General features: G+C 43.3%; 2 protein-coding genes across 2 annotated transcripts; both read right to left on the reverse strand.

Annotated features, from left to right (window-relative positions):
- Positions 1 to 2,388: 2,388 nt before the first annotated feature.
- Positions 2,389 to 5,021, reverse strand: LOC139554827 (protein rapunzel-like). Its single transcript, XM_071367989.1, has 2 exons — positions 4,918 to 5,021; positions 2,389 to 3,863 (listed from the first exon to the last, which is right to left on the reverse strand). Exon 2 carries the CDS (start codon positions 3,843 to 3,845, stop codon positions 3,147 to 3,149), a length of 699 nt encoding a protein of 232 aa, XP_071224090.1. The 5' UTR covers positions 3,846 to 3,863; positions 4,918 to 5,021; the 3' UTR covers positions 2,389 to 3,146.
- Positions 5,022 to 13,005: 7,984 nt separating this feature from the next.
- On the reverse strand, positions 13,006 to 17,308 carry LOC139554828 (proline-rich protein PRCC-like). The gene is made up of 7 exons (XM_071367990.1): positions 16,336 to 17,308; positions 16,162 to 16,209; positions 15,215 to 15,694; positions 14,671 to 14,769; positions 14,281 to 14,427; positions 13,931 to 13,996; positions 13,006 to 13,783 (listed from the first exon to the last, which is right to left on the reverse strand). Exons 1-7 carry the CDS (start codon positions 16,651 to 16,653, stop codon positions 13,697 to 13,699), a joined length of 1,245 nt encoding a protein of 414 aa, XP_071224091.1. The 5' UTR covers positions 16,654 to 17,308; the 3' UTR covers positions 13,006 to 13,696.
- Positions 17,309 to 20,754: the final 3,446 nt, after the last annotated feature.

A 20,754-nucleotide genomic window follows, 5' to 3' on the forward strand; every position in this document is an offset into this window, starting at 1 on the left:
GAAGGACCTCTGTGTTACTCTGGGCCCTGATCTTTCTTTTGATAAACATATCAAGAATATTTCAAGGGCAGCTTGAAGGGCAGCACTGCAAAAATCTGAAACTTTTTGTCCCAAAATTATGTAGAAAAGCTAACCCATGCTTTTGTCACTTTCAGATTAGACTACTGCAATGCTCTACCCTCCGGCTACCTGGATCAAGCACTAAATAAACTTCAGTTAGTGATAAATACGGCTGCTGATATCTTGACTAGAACCAAACAAATGTATCATATTACTCCACTGCTAGCCTCGCTACACCGGCTTCCTGTTATGGCTAGGGCTGACTTCAAGGATTTACTGCTAACCTACAAAGCATTAAATGGACTTGCTCCAACCTATCTCTCCGATTTAGTCCTGCTGAACATACCAACAAGTACGCTACATGGTCACAAGACGCAGGCCTCCTTATTGTCCCTAGAATTTCTAAGCAAACATGCTGGAGCCAGGGCCTTCTCCTATAGAGCTTCATTTTTATGGAATTTTTATCCAACGTCTCTCACATGGATATGGCCTATCCATGTGAGAGACGCAGACTTTACTGAAGACTCATCTCATCAGTAGGTCCTATGAATGAATGTAGTCTGGCCCAGGGGTGCGAAGGTGAATGGCAAGGCACTGATTGGACGAACCGCCCTTGCTATCTCTGCCTGGCCGTCTCCTGTCTTTCCACTGGGATTTTCTGCCTCTGACCCTATTACGGGGGCTGATTCACTGGCTTACTAGTGCTCTTCCATGCCGTCCCTAGCCCTCCGTCATGTCATGTCAGGCTTTTTTCGCTATACTCGACTTGAGTGGGATGAGTCACTGACATGATCTTCCTGTCTGGTTTTGCACCCCCTCGGGTCGTGCGGTTGAGGAGAACTTTGTGGACTATACTCAGCCTTGTCTCAGGGTAGTAAATTGGTGGTCTGTTGATATCCTTCTAGTGGTGTGGGGGCTGTACTTTGGCAAAGTGGGAGGAGTTATATTCTGCATGGTTGGCCCTGTCCAGGGGTATCATCGGACAGGGCCACAGTGTCCCCCGACCCCGTCTCAGCCTCCAGTAGCTATGCTGCAATAGTCTATGTGTCGAGGGGCTAGGGTCAGTCTGTCCTATCTGGTGAAATTATGCTACATTGTCCCAGACCTGCTGTATTTGACCCTCTCTCTCCCTCACCTGCTGTCTCAACCTCTGAATGCTCAGCTATGAAAAAACAACTGACATTTACTCCTGAGGTGCTGATCTGTTGCACCATCTTCAACCCCTGTGATTATTATTTGACCCTGCTCATCATCTATGAACATTTGAACATTGATCTGGCCTTAATGGCCATCTACTCTTATAATATCCACCCGGCACAGCCTGGCCACCCCTCAGAGCCTGGTTCCTCTCTAGGTTTCTTCCTAGGTTTCTGACTTTCTAGGGAGTTATTCCTAGGCACCATGCTTCTACATCTACATCTGCATTGCTCACTGTTCATTTTTTTTACCTTTATTGAACAAGGCAAGTCAGTTAAGAACAAATTCTTATTTACAATGACAGCCTACCGGAGAACACTGGGTTAGCTGCCTTGTTCAGGGGCAGAATGACAGATTTTTCCCTTGTCAGCTCTGGGATTTGATCCAGCAACCTTTCGGTTACTGGCCCAGCGCTCTAACCACTAGGCTACCTGCCGCCCCAAATGTAAAAAAAGGCCTTTATAAATACATTTGATTGATTGATATTCCCATGTGCATCAGTCTTCATCTGGCATTGTACCTCTTGTTTCTAGCATAAAGCATCACAGATTTCTGCATCGTTTTATATCGGTATAAACAATTACGAATTGTACCCCTCAAATTAAGGAAGGTCCCTGTCACGAATCCCGCCGAAGATGGTGCCTCTTCCTGTTCAGGCGGCGCTCGGCGGTCGTCGTCGCCGGCCTACTAGCAGCCACCGATCCCCTTTTCTGTTTCATTTAGTTGTGTCTGATTTGTTGCACCTGTTTCGTGTTTAGGTTTGGTTGTGGACTATTTAAGCCCAGTTGGCCCGCCGGCTTTTGTGCGGGCTTGTTTTTCTGTTTGTGGTGTTTGTTTATTCTTGTGGTGTCTGTTCTTGCTCAGTTTCGTCCTGTTTGTTGGACTGGGACTTTACGTGCCCTTGTGTGTGTGGCGTGACCGTCTCTCTGGTTATTTGGTATATTAAAAATCCACGTCTTTTGGAACTACCCTGCTCTCTGCGCCTGACTCCTTCACTCACCACTTTTGAAGTCCTGACAGTCTCTAGGTTGGGAACCCCTGATGTATGGTGACATCATTGGCCACATAGCAAACCGAGCGAGAGAGAGAGATACTAGTGTTTCAGTCAAATTATTATTGTGCATACTGTAATATGGGTCATCATTTAGACTTGTTTATTGAAGACAGTGTATAAAACATTAATGGACAGTCAGAGAATGTATTGACAGGTAGGCTAATATAAGGCAGCTGTATGAACACAAGTTCAAATTAGGAACTATTGCCACAACAACAGAGTTCAGTTGACCCAAATAAATGACAATACATTTGAATGCTTTTACTGTGAATTTAGTTTCCCATCTATTCATAATACATGATTTCCTTGCTTTACTTGGTCCACTTGAATGAGTCTGGTTGCTGAGAAAGTGGGAACGAACCTCTTCTCCACAGTTTTAACCACCAAACTCCACTTCTCACCCACCTAACCTCCCTTCAAATTGTTGGCCATGTCAAGAATCAACCCCTAGCCCCTACCCCTTGGCACTTGTGTTGATCAGAATAAATTGGACAGGTCTAAGAAATGTTTGGCAAAACATTCCATCTTGCCTCTCATAGAGCAAGGTGGAGCTACAGCCATATTGCTTGTACCTATCCAGTTCTAAAAAGGAGTTAGAGCAGGGGTGGTCAGACTTTTTACTGAATAGCTACTGGGTCTGCAGGCTTTTATTCCATCCCTGCTCTAACATACCTGGTTTAGCTAATTAGGCCAATGATCAGCAGTTGATTAGTAGAATCGGATATATTAGAGCAGGGTAGGAACACCCAGGAATACTACACACCCAGTAGCACTCAAGGACTGGGAGTAAGGGTAATTTCTGGACAGGTTCCCCACCTCTCCCCTTCCCCAAGCTTTAGGGAAGACTCCTCTCCTCCTCCTCTTTGCACTGACTCAAAACCTCCTGCATCTTGGCTTGGATGTCCTCCACACGCTTGGTCCACTTCTCTCGCACCTCGTCCTCGTCGTCCTCTGTCACCGCTGTGTAGGCCATGAGGGCGATCAGGCCGATGTGGAACAGGTGTCCCACCTGGGAGCACCAGTGCTCCATGACCCTGCGGTTTCCGTTGCAGTGCTCCAGGTACACCTTCAGCAGGGGCCTTCCGAACACCGACCCGGTGCCCATTACGCCCCGGTAGTACACGTCCAGGCTCAGGTCGCTCTTGTCCCTCTCATAGACCCACTCGAAGTTGGCCATGTGGCGCCGCGCTCCCTCTGGGTCCTTCCTCACCAGCGCCACCATGGAGCTGAAGGCGGCATACTGGTGCTTGATGTACTCCTCGTACTTACCAAATGTCTCATTGACCTCGTCCACACGGATCTGCCGCAGGCACTGGCGGTTCTTCGCAGAGATGCTCTCCAGCTTGCCGTGCACCACCTGGAAGTCCTTGTCCAGGGCGTGCGCCTCATCGCCCACCAGGCCTATGCGCACCACCCCCACCAGGGAGGAGACGATGCCGAAGAGGGGGTTGATGGACGAGGCGAAAGAGGATACCTTCTCCACGCAGCCCAGCACCTTGACCGCTGTCTTTCTGATCTGCCCGGCGTCAGCCATCGCTGTGAGCTTCTGACTCTGACAAACAGTGGGCAAGACAGACAGAGAGAGAGAGAGAGAGAGAGAAAGAGAGAGAGAGAGAGAGAGAGAGAAAAAGATAGAGAAAGAAGAAGAGAAAGGAGAGAAAGAGCAGACACTGTCAGGCTGTTGTGAGAGTAGACAATGAACTGAACTGTTTCTGTTTTTATTGTAGATGGGGGATTGACCAATGTTTCAGTAGAATTCCAATCTTATTACTTTTAATGCTGCAGGCAAAATCAGGCATCTTAGTTCTCAAGTTACATTCTACACATGCATTATGTCACTGTGTGTCTTTTAGCTTCAGGTATCAAGTTACAGTCGTAATACTCCTGAGTGACACCACTCATAAAGCCCCTAGTTGTGTAGTAAGCAACAAGTCTATAGGCCAGGGCAACAAGTCACTAATTACTTAGGTTTAGAAGCCAAGATTAACTGTTATTTCTTATTTGAAAGAGAAAGAGAGACAATGCCATTCTAAGAGAAACATATATTTCATTATCAAACTTTTCATTTTCATATTAATGACTATGAGCGATCAGTTTTAAATCAAGTAGAGTATTTCATTCAAATACAGGGCATGGAATGCTTCTAAATTCAAAACCCCACACAGACATCTATTTGGGTAACTGGTTTAAAGGGAGTGGCTGCTGTCCTGTGTGTGCACACCAACTGATCTGTTTGGCTGTGGCCAAACGCTCTTACTCATCATGCCCAAGCCAGCAATGCAGAAAAAAATCAGGAAGACCAGTGGGTGTCTACAGGGTACGTTAAGTATGATCATTGACCTCCTATTACAGTGCAAGTTTTCTAAAGATTAACAAAATGATGAAGGCACATGCCAATCTTCATCAATTCAGAGATCCTTTTGCCATTAGTAAATCACATTCATTTTGGTCTAACTAAATTCATTTCCTGTATCTCCAACCACAAACATGTATCATGAACCACTGATTTCCCTTTTGAATTAAATATATATAAAAACAGAGTTCCTTTTCAGATAACCCCCAAAAAGATAATATAAAGCCATTGAGGCTGCATTTCTTATTTTTACCTGAGTTCAAGCTATTGTTATACTTCTCTTCACACAAGCTGTCAGTATTTCCAAGCCACCATTTTCCAGGAGTCCCACAGTCTTGAGAAGCCCAGCCTACTTTCTGTCATATAAGGACAGAGGAACGAGGAAACATGACTCTTGCCCGGGCTGTGCTGATTGGATGGAGGGGAAAATGCAGCTGACTGCTTTATGGTTGTAACCCAAACAGAGGACAGGCAGGGTGTCTATTGTTTTTGGTATATCAAATACATCCACACCTTCAGTAGCAATAATTGTTTTATAGTGTTGTAGGGAATGTAGGGATATGGGTAGGGGGAATCCATCAGAATATAATATATCTATGTTCATCAATTTGCATGGCAATTTACATTTACATTTAAGTCATTTAGCAGATGCTCTTATCCAGAGCGACTTACAAGTTGGGCAATTCTTTATTTTCTGCTTTCACAGTACTCAACCAACACACCACACCACAACTTTCTATCTCTCTCTCTCTCACACACTCACACACCAGTAGAGTAAAGTACTTAAGTAAAAATAATTTCAAGTACTACATAAGTATTTTTTTTTTATATCTGTACTTTATTTTTGACAACTTTTACTACTACTCCACAACATTCCTAAAGAACAGAATGCACTTTTTGCTCCATACATTTTCCCTGACAACCAAAAGTACTTGTTACATTTTAAATGCTTAACAGGACAGGTAAATGGTCAAATTCACACACTTATCAAGAGAACATCCCTCGTCATCCCTACTGCCTATGGTCTGGTGGACACACTAGACACAAATGCTTCGTTTGTAAATTATGTCTGAGTGTTGGAGTGTAAATGTTGGATCCGTAAATTTGAAAAAAAACAAGAAAATTGTGCTGTCTGGTTTACTTAATATAAGGAATGTGAAACGATTTATACCTTTACTTTTGCTACTTATGTCACGTTCTGACCATAGTTCTTTTGTGTTTTCTTTGTTTTAGTGTTGGTCAGGACGTGAGCTGAGTGGGCATTCTATGTTGTGTGTCTAGTTTTCCCGTTTCTATGTTTGGCCTGATATGGTTCTCAATCAGAGGCAGGTGTTAGTCATTGTCTCTGATTGGGAACCATATTTAGGTAGCCTGTTTTGTGTTGGGTTTTGTGGGTGGTTGTCTTCTGTCTTCGTGTGTCTGCACCAGACAGAACTGTTTCGGTTTTTTCACATTTGTTGTTTTGTATTTTTGTAGTGTTCACGTTTATTGTCTTTATTAAACATGATGAACACTAACCACGCTGCGTTTTGGTCCTCTCCTTCGTCCACAGAAGAAAGCCGATACAACTTAAGTATATTTAAAACCAAATACTCTTAGAATTTTACTCAAGTAGTATTTCACAGGGTGACTTTCACTTTTAATTAAGTCATTTTTTATTAAGATATCTTTACTTTGACTCAAGTACTGTATGACAGTTGGATACTTTCCCCACCGCTGACACAGACACACACGGACACACACACACAGACACAGACACACAGGACACTGCCGGTACACTCCCAGTGTCCTGTCCTATATTAGGAATAGAGAGAAGATGGGTCCTAAAACAAGCAGCCCTATGAGATCACAGGTTGGAAATACATTGTAAACCTTTATTACTCACTTTGCATGAAATGTATCTTATACCTGTGTAACTCTTATTACACTAGTAACAACAAAATATTGATATGCTACATTGTACTTCAGTTATTGAATTAGAATTGTACAGAAATGAAATTAAGCTGTTTTGAGAAACCGGGAACATTACTCCTTAAACATGTGTAATTACAAAAACTGCTCAATCCATTAGTATGCCATTACAACGCAATCACTAAGTTAGTATGCAACAACACTGTAGTAATTACACTGTTACTACATAGGTATAAGAAAAGGTGCATGTCACCACTTTTTAACCTCATATTCATTATCCATTATCTCCAGCACCATACCAGTGACTACATTTGTTCTCTAGTAAAAACAATAAGATCGAAAAGTGTTACAGTTGAAAACATAAAGATACATAATTGGCCTTCTTCATAAAGGCTCATCAATGCTTATAACAACATACCTGTCTGCTTGCCCCCTTTTCTAATTTTCTCATCTATATTGATATATATTCATTGTACAATTATAGCAAACAATGTCTCCATTATTTTACTCTTTAATTATGAAATGATTTCTGCCACCAAGAGTTTTAATGATGTAGCATTGCCATCGTGATGTGAAAATAAACATATTTGGCAGGACATTATCATTCACATTATATATTTCTATTTGGCACTAAGGCACATTTCATATCACACAAGCACAGCAATCATACCGAAACGTGACGAGACAGTGAACGATAAACATGAACTTGCTCAACATACAACCAAAAATATATGTAATTCCAACACTATTGTGTATTGAATTTCAAACCACTCTTAATGGTTACACAGTTGCCTGCGTAGTTATGAATGAGGTAGACTTTGATTTATCTATCTGTGTTCACTTGCGTAGGTGTGTGTGTGCATACCTTTAAGCGTGTACATGTACTGTCTGTGTTTGTGTATGTGTCTAGTGTGTGTGCATGCCTATGTGTGTGTGTGTGTGTGTGTGTGTGTGTGTGTGTGTGTGTGTGTGTGTGTGTGTGTGTGTGTGTGCATGCGTATGGAACAGAATATGGAAAAATATGACCTTGGTATCCTGTAATCCGAACCATCAATTTATACGTTTTAAGTTTGTTCACAGACTGTATTGAACACCAAGGAAACATTTTCAGATGAAATTGACCCCAACTCCCAACTGTTCACTGTGTTGCCTAAATCAGGTAGGCACATTCCTTCATGGGATGGGAGGTTGTTTTTCTTTTCCTGTTTATACTAATTTATTTTTTACTTAAACTCTGTATGTATTTCTTACTTGTGTTTTTTGTTTGAGTGGCAGCCCACGGGTATATTTTAAATAAACTGAATATAATAATTGAAATGGATAATGCACCTGTATTGCTGCTAATCTAAAACTAAAGCACCAAACAAAGATTCATTTGTGCTTCCTTTTCTTACCCCCAAACTCAGTCCCCATTTATATAACTGAAGAATCAGATATGGCAAGCACCAAAGGAGTCCCCAGGATGTGGAATATGTTTATCAAGCTGATTGTCCTTTTGGGGTGAGTATCTTGTTTCAAAGGTAGTCAGGGGTTGTGTCTCAATAGTCTTGAATAGTTTAAGGAGACAATGTCATTAGCACTGATCTGAAATGACTGGAGGGGACAAAGCAATATAGTAGAGACCAATTTAAGCCTTGTGTAGTTATAAAGTAAAGGATATAAGGAGAGGACAACATCCAGGAGAATTTAGACACAACCCTTAGAGAAGGAGTGTAAGAGTGGTGTGTCAGTTGTGAGTATAATTAGCTAACTTCAGGATTAGGTATTGACCTTTGACACCAAACTAATTACCCACCAGGGCTGTTTGCTTGAGCAACAGTGCCATCCAGAGGCCCGAGTACGACGACATAGTCCAGCCCCACGAGTTTGTCAACCCCTCCTGGATGGCGGGCCTCCCGGACAGCTGCCTGCTGGTCACCATGGCCATCTACAGCGGCACCTTGGCCGAGTGCCAGTTCTGTAGCCTGGCGTCGCAGCTCCAGGCCGGTGTGCGCTTCCTGGAAGTGCGTGTGTGCAGCGAATCAACGCCCACCTGTACCTGACGGCACAGATAGGGCAAAGCAGGCGCTTCGGAATCATCACCATGGACTTCCCCGCCGCTCCCCTCCTTCAAATGATCATCAACTTCAACTGAGAGAGAGGTACCTCATCTACCAAGCCTGCTACCATACAATCAACATAGATACAATCAAATGAAAATTGCTGGGACTACATAAGAACTGGGAGTCCAGTTTGCATATTGTATGCTTGTTTTCACTATGCCTTGCCACTTAACTAAGTAGTTGTCTCTTGACGTTCCATCAAGAGCCATGAGGCTGAGAGAAATTATCATTTTTAAAGCAACATTTTCTGCTATTCTATACATTTTGTCATGAGGTGGAGAGAATTTGCCATTTTAAAGTGAATTGCCTGCAACTCTACACATTTTGCCATGATTTATGTGTTCATATGCTATCGGGAGGTTCCTCGACTTCTGGGGGGGTTGGGGTATCCCAGGACACATGCGCTGCGTGCCCGTTTCGGTAATCTGGTGGTTCTAGTGTTAATTTGCCTATTCTCCCCAGGTTAACGGGATAGACACTGTGCTGATTCCCATTTCGGTGGTGCCCTTTTTCAAACTGTTGAAAAAGCAAAAGCAGGAAGAGGCAGTTGTGGTACAAGAGGCCGTAGTTTCAGAGGCAGCTGCAGTTTCAGAGGCAACTACTGTTCCAGAGGCAGGCGTTTGAGAGGTTATTGCAGCCACAGTTACAGAGGCTGCTATTTCTGAGACTGCTGCACTCTAAAAATTAGGGCTTCAACAAAGGTTCTTCTAAGATCCTCAAAGTTCTTTGAAGAACCTTAGGGTTCTTGGCACTGAAAATTGTCCTCAAAAGGTTCTTCCAAGAACCCCATAGGAGGTGGTGTTTATCGAGGAATCTCCTTAGTTGGGGGGGGGGAAGGGGGGTTCTTGCAGGAACCTCTCTGCCCAACTGAAATATTTGGATTTGAATTAGAAAGGCCAGCAGGTACAGGCACTTATCTGAAACATTTAAAGATCTCAATTTAAGGTAAGGTTTGTCCATTATATGATCTACATTTATATTGTTTTATGATGATACCATCTATGTTTTCATATTTGTGCAAATCTTTCTAAAACAGAAAATGGACACAATTCAATGGCTATCAATCAACCAACAGAAGTAAGAATATGTAGGCTATAAGAATATGTTGAAGGATTGCTGTATTGGGTGCAGTTGACTGAACTGTTCACTTTTGTGTCTGTAGGTATACAGACAAGGAGGCATACAAAGGTATGTCAATTGGCATCGGTATGTTATGCAGATCACATTTACCATCCTCCTCCGTTACTTCTTCAATGAATATCCCATCGGATGTGTATGAAAACCATTTTCAAAAGTTTTTTTCATTCACATTTACCACAAAAACCAAGGTATGAATACTGTTGTGTGCATGCTTTGATAATCATCTGTATACTTACTATTTTTTGGATTCAGAAGACCATATTCCATACAACTCCGAATATTACTGCAAAATCATTCTGGCTATGGATACGGAGAACATCAACACGCCAGATAATATACCCATTGGACTTGGGGCTTTGCTGGGGGTTCACCTCATTTTTTATTTAAAGTCATAATAAACACTGACAACTAAAATGTTGTGTTATTGTTATGCATATTCTTATTATTATTCTTATTAATAATAGGGGGGGGGTTGTTAAAAAATGAACCCCAAAAGGTTCTTCAAAGGGTTCTTCGAGGATCCATTAAAAGGGGTTCTTCAAAGAATTTATAGGGGTTGCCCTACAGTTTCTATTTGAAGAAGAACCCCTAAAGGATACTCCAGAAACCTTTTATTTTTTGTGTGTTCCTGAGGCTGTCGTTTCAGAGGCTGTTGCAGCGGCAGTTCCAGAGTCTGCCGTTTCAGAGGATGTAGCAGTCGCAGTTACAGAGGCTAGCATTTCAACGGTGATTGCAGTTGCGGCTCCAAAAGTTGCCGTGCCCGAGGTGGCAGCTACAGCTCCAGAGTTGGCAGCTCCAGAGGCTGCCCCAGTGGCTGAGGCTACCCCAGAGGTGGCTGCCACACCAGAGGCGACTAAGGGAAGAAAAAAAAAGCAGTTCCACTCACAGAGAACCAGAAAAAAGACAGAGAACCCCGCGTTTGAGCACTTAATGTCATTTCTAGATGCTCACAGAACAGTTTACTCTGTTTGACTCCTGGCAATAACAGTAAATCAATTATTGGGATCTGTTTTGAAAGTGGAAGAAGTAGTTATTTAATGACAAACTCATGGTTGTACATTGTATTCTACGCTTTCATTTTGTAATTTCATTATTTCCATATGCATATGATGCATGTCACTTTCACTGCAAGTTGATATGAAGAGTAGTTACTGTGCGCAGTGCAAATGCCTGTGATGGAGCCATTAACTTGGTCTTGGTTTCCAGGTGTTGGTACCATCGACTGATTTACTTCAGTTTCTCTTTAAGCAATGTTAAGAGCTGAGATATTGGTGGACAGGACATCGTACAATACGTATCAAATCGGACAAAAATTGTCAGGAAATTAAATATTTGATTTTAACAGCACAAAACATGTAACAAAGGATAGGGTAAAACAAAAAGGTATTTCCCACAGCTTTTCATTGATATACAGTATCGAAATACCTCCTAAGGAGCTTGACAAAGCACAGACCTTGGTAGGAGCCGAGTGCCGAAAGTAGTTAAGGAAACTGCCCCTCTGTGCTCCATTTCCCTTAATTCTCACCCTTGAAGATCTGAGTGGATTGGATATGTGTAAGCAATGAATGCACCTTTATCTATCAAATTGCTATATGGAGCTATTAGCATATTTCTTACACATACAGTATGTCTTTAGATCCAGAATTGATGTGGTCCCCGTATATCACCATATCGAGCTACAACAAAACCAGCAGAATGTGCAGTGTACCCTTCAGAAATATGGATGACCAATTAATCACTAAATGTTGAGGCCTGGCCAGCGAAGCCATTTAAAAACCTGGTTGGCTAGCTGGGACAGTAAAATGCATAACAGATCAAATTTTACATCCACGCTACCTCTGAAGAGAAAGCAACATCCTCAAAGATTTTCCACAGCTTGAGAAACAATGGAAGTTTTATTTTATTCAAATTGCACAGCTCATTACTATAATGAACAAAAAATATAAACGCAACATGTAAAGTGTTGGTCCCATGTTTCATAAGCAGAAATAAAAGATCCCAGAAATGTTCCATACGCACAAAAACCTTCTCAAATTTGTTTACATCCCTGTTAGTGATTCCCCTTGGCCAAAACAATCCATCCACCTGAAGCTGAATAAACAGCATGATTACACAGGTGCACCTTGTGCTGGGACAATAAAAGGCCACTATAAAATTTGAAGTTTTGTCACACAATGCTACAGATGTCTCAAGTTGAGGGAGCGTGCAATTGGCATGCTGACTGCAGGAATGTACACCAGAACTGTTGCCAGAGAATTTAATGTTAATTTCTATAACATAAACCACCTCCAAAGTAATTTTAAAGAATGTGGCAGTACGTCCAACCGGGCCTCACAGCCGCAGACCACGTGTAACCATGCCAGCCCAGAACCTCGTCGTAACCGACTTCAGTAGGCAAATGCTCACCTTCGATGGACACTGGCACTCTAGAGAAGTGTGCTCTTCATGGATTAATCCTGGTTTCAAATGTACCGAGCAGATGGCAGAACGCGTGTATGGCAATGTTTAGGCGAGTGGTTTGCTTATGTCAACATTGTGAACAGAGTACCCTATGATGGCGGTGGAGTTCTGGTACGGGCAGGCATAAGCTACAAACACAATTGCATTTTATCGATGGCAATTTGAATGCATAGAGATACCGGGACAAGATCCTGAGGCCCATTGTCGTGTCATTCTTCAGCCGCCATCACCTCATACATGATAATGCCTGGCCATGTCGCAAGGATCTGTACACAATTCCCGGAAACTGAAAATGTCCCCAGTTTTTTTGGCCTGCATACTCACCAGACATGTCACTCATTGAGCATGTTTGGGATGCTCTGGATCAAGGTGTATGACCGTGTTCCAGTTCCAGCAACTTCTCACAGCCATCGAAGAGGAGTGGGACAACATTCCACAATTAACAGTCTGATCAACTCTATGCGAAGGGTGTGTTGCACTGCATGAGGCAAATGGTGGTCACACCAGATACTGACTGGTTTTCTGACCCACGCCCCTACCTTTTTTTAAGGTATCTGTGACCAACAGACGCATATCTGTATTCCTAGTCATGTGAAATCCATAGATTAGGTCCTAATTAATACATTTCAATTGACTGATTTCCTTATATGAACTAACTCAGTAAAATCTTTAAAATTGTTATGTTCATATTTTTGTTAAGTGTACAATTTCAATAAGTCTCTCCGTCATCACTGTATATGATCGTGTTTATTCACAGATGGACAGTAGGAGTTTCTGGCTCCTTCAAAAAGATACCAACTCTTCCCCCAAAATCCAATAGAGACATATACCAAACTGGTCAGGTTGAAGCGTCGCCACCACACGGCAATTCCACCAAGCGCACCAAATGTGTTTTCTAACATCTAAAAACCGAGGGGAAGCTTAGGGTTGGATTGACATGATTTAAGAACAGGTCACTGTCCCACCCTTGGAAACATACAAGATGAAGAAAATATCGACACCACAAGGGAAACCTTCCTCTTATTCCCAGACTATTGATCATTGGTGGTTCAAGGTGTAATATGAAAAATACCGCCACATGAAATTGCATTTAAACAGTATTTCCCAGGAAACCATAGTGTCTGTTAACCATGTGATTTCCTATGCAGCCAAGAACCAACATAATATAAAATAGTCCCACCAAAATGATGGTTTAAATCAGAAATGTTTTAAGTATCACAAATCCAGGGAGGCCAACAAATAAGGGTGAACAAAAAGGAAAGTCAGTGCTAGCATCTCCAAGGATGGGTCTATGAGGTGTGTAACCCCTCCCCCACTGCAAGGGTATAGTATGACCCCCGTTGTTGAGGGAACCTTGTGGACTGTACTACTCTAATCTTCATGGGGAGGGCTATGCCACCAAGCCTCCTGTTACGGTTCTTAGAAGCCGTATTTTGCCTGTGTTTGCCGGCGAGTCAGCTTGTTGTCGGCCCAGCTGTTCTTCAGCTCCAGCTCTCGCTCCTTTGCCTATAGGTGATAAGAATTAGAACAAGTTCGCTCAAACTGACACATGCTTGTAAACATCCCATATCTGGTTAAATTTAGGTATGTTGATGTGAGGCCAATAATCATGCATGTTGATTGTTTAAAAAATTGCAATGTATATGTCCTCACCTGGTGGATGAGGTATGTGATCTGGTGCTTGCGTCGCTGTTGCCCTGTGGGTTGGTCTCCCTTTTTCTATAGAGGGAAGAGGTCAAAGAGTCAGACCAAACAAGGTTGAGAACAGATGACAAAATCCTCACCTATGCCACATGGAAAAAGTCCTGCCCCACCAACTCCACAGCTCTCGTTCCACTGTTGCCTAATATTCCCCTACCCCATCATCACTACTACGATCCAGTTTCCAATTCAGCGCCTAGCCCCTAACAACCCTAGCTCCTAACAACCCTATGTTCACAGATCTGGAAGGAGTGGACAAGTGTAAGCAATATCGGGACAGCTCCTGCGCAAATCTCCCTCACCTTGCTGAAGGACTTGCGCTCCTGCTTCTCCTCAGTCATGCTCTTGGTCATCCACTGCTGGTTGCCACTCAGCTGGTCATCTCCCTTGATCTCCAGGAACTTCACCTCTTCCTTGCCCCTGTTCCTCTTCCCCTGCAGCCTCATGAACTGTAGCCAGAAAACATGATATACTCTTCTATATCTTGAAGCAGTAACCTCTAATCAATGTATGAACTATGTCGTCAATTAAAGATGTGATCAGGACAATATAAAACAAATCAATTTCAGTGATATACAGGATAATGTCAGACAAGCAGGACTTCCTGATTAATCAGGGGGGGGTGGGGGGGGAGAACGTTCCTGATCAATAACAAGTCAATAAACCATTGTCAAGTCAAGAAACCTTCATACCGCTTCATCATCAAACAGGGCGGAGGAGCTAGGTTGCTCTGGCTCAGGCAACGCTGGGTCAGACTCAGGATCCTGGTAGTAAGCCTCGTTGTAGTAGCCCTATCCAACAGAAGAATGTTTTTGTTAGCCTGTATCAACGCAACATGACAAAAGCATTACGCTATCCTGATGTGTCTCAATGGATAAAAACAAGAGAGATTTTACAGCGAAATGTTGTCTGCAAGAGCAACTCGTAGGGGTCAATAAGGATCCATTCTGGGCAGAGTATATCTGATGTTTGAACCTGTATATCAGCTTGGTAAGAGACTGATATATATAATTTGCTCTCTTCTAAAATAAGTTGTAGTTGGAGATTTGAGTATGTAATGCACAGCAGGTCTATTTGTATTTGGTATATTGTGGAAGTTGAGTATTATTGTAGTTTATTTTGGTGTATTGGCAACATTGTTTTATATAATACATTGCAAAGCAATACAGTTTATATCTGTCCATCCATCTAGAGAGAAAGATAGCTATATCTATTAACCCAACATTTTCTCAGTACCTGAGGCTCTGCCGAGGGCTGTTGGTACACCCCTAGCTGTTGACCTCCCCAAGCTCCCTCTTGGTTCGCACTAAAGTCCAGAGGGGCGTCTGACTGGAAGGTACCACGCTGTATGCTTGCAGGAGCGGGTAGTAGGCCTGAGGTGGGGACAGGCTCCGGGTTCAGGTTGGGGATCACAGCGGGGAGAGGTTTGGCGCTATCTCCCAGGGAGAAGTAGTTCTCTGGGGCCAGTTCCTCGTCACTTTCCTCAGCAGCTATCTGCCTCGCTAGCTGCAGGGCAGCCGACTTGGCTGCTGCTTTGATGGCGGAGGGGGATGCGCAAGCACTGGCGTGGCCCTGGGAGGACCCTAAAGAGGGCTTTGTGGTTTTCTTTGGCTCCGGCCGCTTGGTGAGGGTGTGAGGCACTAGGGCCCTCTGCATCTCCTTCACAACCACATTTTTGGGCTGAGGCAGGAGGGAGGAAAGGCCAGTGCCAGGGCCCTAAGAGAGAGATAGAGGTGTTAAGACAATGAGAAAGCATGTCTTCAAATCAAAGTTTTTTGTACACAGATTTACAGATGTTGTCGCAGGTGCAGCGAAATGCTTATGTTTCCTGTTCCAACCGTGCAGTAATACCTACAGTAGCAATAAAAAAAGTGAAAGAAAATAAATTATAGAATACAGTATATACATAAAGTGAGTGAAACACCATGCAAACATAATTAAAATGACCATTGTTCATGACTATGTACATAGGGCAGCAGTCTCTAGGGTGCAGGGTAGAGTACCGGGTGGTAGCTGGCTAGAACAGTGACTAAGGTTCAGGGCTGTGTAATGGGCGGAGGCCAGCTAGTGGTGACTTAGGTCAGGGGTTAGATCATGATATGTATGGTTGGAAAGGCCCATGTCCACATACAGAGAATTTGTCATTGAGAATTATCTAAAATGCAAGTGCAGTGTCAGGTTACCTGGGGCAGGGATTTCTTTCTCCTTGGTTCATCTTCATCAGAGTCAGACTGTTGACAAGACATAGAATCATGTTGAAATCTCCACTTTTAATCCATTTAAAAACAAGCAAACAAGATATGTAATTGAATGTTTAAAATGTAGCCTAGGTATGAGCCTGTGGTCCTGTTACTTACATCCCCTCTTTTTATCTCAGGTATAGTGATTTTGACAGGCTCTGTTCGCTTCTTCGGCTTAGGTAAATCGAAAAGCAACCCTCCTTTGAATGCTTGAGAACGGGTAACTGAGTCCTCGTTGCCATCGCTTGACACAGTGTTCCGTGATGATGCGTGTGTTGTCCCTTTTCTTGGTCGCACGTTTCCTAGTGCCTCTGAGGCAGATATTTTTGGGGTAGGAAGGCGTGCGAAAAGCCCCCCAGGTTTGCTCCCCGGGACGATGGAACTAGATGTTTCTGAATCACTGTCATCACTGCTAGCATACGCTACCAAAGACATTATTGATGTTTCTGCAGCAGCTTGTTCGCATAAGTAGCGGGTAAATACAGATATGGCTAACTAGCTATAGCTGCACCCACGACCCACTTTCCAAGCTCACAATAGCTAGCTACAATTGTTTGGCCAGAAAAGTATATGAGACGTATTGCATGAGAACGATTAAATTGTGGACAACCATTTAAAATTGGACCAACTTCATTGCTAGCTTTAAAATTGAATTTTAAAACAACTGGCTTGCCAAAGGCTAGCTAGCTAGCTAGCGAGGCTCAAGTCAAGTCGAACCACACTGCAGGGTAATGTTTCAAACAAGCCGAGGATTGATTGACTCGAAGCTAACAAGGCCTCAGCAGGTCGTTTTAACAGAATTTTAATGTAAACGTTAAGCTAATTCTAGTTAACCGTTACATTTAATATTATGCAATCAATTTAGTCAATACCCCATGGTTTCTTTCCTCCACCAAAATAGCTATTTCTATCCAATAACATTAGCAATTGCTAGCATTTCCTTTTTGGGTCTCTAATGCCAATCATGGATAGATGCGTGCAAAACAGAAGTGTTCAAGCTGCTACTTATTGCGCAGCTTCGACGCAAATCTACCCTCTTCTTCTTGTGGTTTTCCGGCAGACGAGACGCTTTGTTGCATATTGCTGCCTTTCACAGTTTGGAAAATGCATTGCACATTTGTTCACAAAAAAAGTAAATTGCACTGCCTTCTAACCCTATATAAACATACCACTATCCCCAACACACTCCCACCACCCCCTCCCACTACATTGACCTCAACAGATCCTACACCAGTCCATCAGCCTGGGAGGCTGGAACACATTCTCTCAAAACCCCCTGTAGGTCTTCTTCGATGGAGTTTAACGGTGTTTGGCATCCAATGTTAATGGTGCATTACCGCAACCAGCTGGATGGGGTATTGAATAGGAAACAAAAAAACTTTCTGGGAAAGGGGGAAAATTACATTTTACAAAATAAAACACATCAACTAATAAAAATAAAAACATCATACTTCTTCAATTACAGTCCACTCCAAAATACATCCCTACAAAGGCTCAGGGGCCTGTGACGGGGCTACATTCATCGACAGGATTTCTTGCACTGCCTCGGCTGTGAAATCACAAAGACCCCAAAAACGTTAAGAGGCATTCACAATGATTCCAATTTTCTTGCACTTTTCTCCGCTTGTGCTGTACAGTTTATGACCATTGCAATAAATAATACAAAGTCCACCTTTTTAACATGTAGCATTTCACTATCCCTCGGTTGATGAGAAACCTTCACTGGTCATGGTGGCTCTACTACCATTGCTTCTTCCCCACCACACGTTCCAATTTTCTCACCGCCTCCAGAAAGGAGACACACTGGACACTCTTTACCAGGGCACTCCAAGAATTCAGGCACATGTTCACCTCCAAAGTTGCAGCATTTCCCTTCATCTGGCATACGATATTCTTCCCTTCTAAAAACACTTGACACCAAATCTTTTACATTCATGACATCGAAAGGGCTTGTGCACAAAAGCTCTTACAGGGTATCTCATGAATCCTAACTTTATATGAGAAGGGAGAGACTCTTCATCAAAGATCAGTAGCATGGATGAAGTGAACTTCTTTTCTCCATCCACCATACAGGTCAATTGACATGCACCAACCACTCCATCGATGTCTTCAGTTATATCCTCTGCCTTTATTTCTTGCACCACCCCAGAAAAAAACTGACTCTGACCAAAAACGAGTCTAGTGGTTTCCTATTTTCCAACATAGCTTTACTTCTCTTGTTTCCCTTTTTCTTCGCCACTGTAACCCACTCATTCTCACTTTCTGTACTATTTGCTTCACTCGACTAACTAGCAGTTTCAAACAAAACCTCAGTTTCCGCCATCTTCCGTCGGTCCCAGAAGACTCCGCCACACTCTTCCTGATTCTGATTCTCATGGAGCCCCACAGTGGACACAAAGACGTTTATAACTAACCCAACATAGACCAGAGCCCCCCCACCGTAGTTCTTCTGCACTAAAATCTCTGATACCCAAAAACCTCTGCTGCTGCTACTACCAATTCAATCTTCTGGGATTTCCTTTCCATCTGTGCGGTACAATTAATGACCATAGCAATAAATGGAAATGTCAATCTGTCTCACTCACACAGGACATTTCTGATCCCCAGCAAGACTACTCAGGGTTTTCAGGCACATAACATGCATTTTTCTCTCCTGTACTTGATCCAAAGGAGAAAGTACTCGGGCTTGTATTTCACAGTAGGTTCGGGTTTTCACCTTGTACCCTTCTTTCTGCCTCACTTCTTCTCACCACCCACTCTCTTCCAACCCCAGTCCTCCGACATTGATGACTTTCATCTCCGTGTGGGACTTCAGGAAATTCAGAATCGAGCTGCCCGCTGCAGCTTTTTCATCTTCTTCAAGTTTATTGGCGAATCACACCCAACTGACAGGTGCATTCTGACCCTGTCAGAAAACCTTTCCCTTCTACATCATACATTTCATAAAATAATACATATTCAACTGTTTCCTCTACCATAAAGCCATTATACATTCAAAGATTAATTAAATCCTGTATGGCCTAATCTCATCCCACACAACATAACTTCCTCCCTTCTGTTCCTATTATATGACACTATGTCCCATACAGATTTCCTTGTACTATAAAACTGTCTGCCATTACTACTTTCATCCCATTGTCTCTGCCAGCAATCAAACCCATTTTTCTGAATCAATGTTTTAATTTCCCCTTTACCTAACTGCACCTGTATATCCACAATATTATTTTTCACTGCTCTTTTTGTATTATATCTACTAAACTTCTGTATGAGCCGGAATCCAACAGAACTGATTTTCAATACCATTTATGTGTAACCCCAACAACAGCATAATTCTTTCTAACCGTAAATCCTCACGTTCTGACTTTCCAGATCTTAAACTACACAAAACTCCAAACATATTACTACTCTTGGTTGCACCATTGCGATCCAACAATTATCGCAACCATTTCGATTGCTGCCCGCTGCTGCCATGAGCCCTTCTTCTTCTTCTTCATGGTATTATGGCGGTCCGCAAACAAATGTTAGAGATGCCACCTACTGGGTGGGGGGTGCAAGCTAGGGAACATTAACACAGAAAAAAACACAGGGAATGGGTGAAAAAAACACATTTCGTCCTCATTTCCACTCACTCCTTCAGCAATTTCCACTGTCTCTGAATAGGACACCTGCTGGACAGACAGCCCTGATTCTTGCTACTTCGACCTCCTTCACTCTTACAGGGCACTCCTGAAACTCAGGAACATGGTTCCCACCACAATTGCAGCACTGTCTGACCACTGAGTGTAGCTCAGTGTTCAAGGACCCTGAGGACCCTGGGACTAAACACCTCCCTCTGCAACTGGATCTTGGACATCCTGATGGGCCGCCCCCCAGGTGGCGAGGGTAGGCAACAACACATCCGCCACGCTGACCCTCAACACAGAGCCCCTCAGGCGTGCGTGCTTAGTCCCCTCCTGTACTCCAAGTTCACCCAAGACTGCGTGGTCCCGCACGACTCCAACACCATCTTTCAATTTGCAGACGACACAACGGTGGTAGGCCTGATCACCGACGACAGCCTATAGGGAGGAGGTCAGAGACCTGGCAGTATGGTGCCAGGACAACAACCTCTCCCTCAACGTCAGCAAGACAAAGAATCTGATTGTGGACTACAGGAAACGGAGAGCCGAGCACACCCCCATTCCCATTGACAGGGCTGTAGTGGAGCGAGTTGAGAGCTTCAAGCTCCTCGGTGTCCACATCACTAAGGATCTATCATGGTCCACACACACCAACACAGTCGTGAATAGGACACGGCAATGCCTCTTCCCACTCAGGAGGCTGAAAAGATTTGGTAAGCACCCTCAGATCCTTCAAAAGTTCTACAGCTGCACCATTGAGAGCATATTGACTGGCTGGCATCACCGCTTGGTATGGCAACAGCTTGGCATCCAACCGCATGGCGCTACAGAGGGTAGTGCATACATCTGCATTGACCCTTTTTGCACTAACTTTTATATCAGACCAAAAAAAAAGTACATTTACATCATTTTAGGT

This window comes from Salvelinus alpinus, chromosome 26 (genome assembly GCF_045679555.1).
Source record: "Salvelinus alpinus chromosome 26, SLU_Salpinus.1, whole genome shotgun sequence".
Lineage (NCBI taxonomy): Eukaryota > Metazoa > Chordata > Actinopteri > Salmoniformes > Salmonidae > Salvelinus > Salvelinus alpinus.

Bases quoted from the DNA above. Each gene is read 5' to 3' on its own strand.
- LOC139554827 (XM_071367989.1), bottom strand. From the start codon at position 3,845: ATGGCTGACGCCGGGCAGATCAGAAAGACAGCGGTCAAGGTGCTGGGC.
- LOC139554828 (XM_071367990.1), bottom strand. From the start codon at position 16,653: ATGTCTTTGGTAGCGTATGCTAGCAGTGATGACAGTGATTCAGAAACA. The intron at 14,770-15,214 runs GTACTGAGAAAA...TCTGTTGGATAG, and splicing joins AGCCCTCGGCAGAGCCTCAG to GGCTACTACAACGAGGCTTA. The intron at 14,428-14,670 runs GTATGAAGGTTT...TTCTGGCTACAG, and splicing joins CCCTGTTTGATGATGAAGCG to TTCATGAGGCTGCAGGGGAA.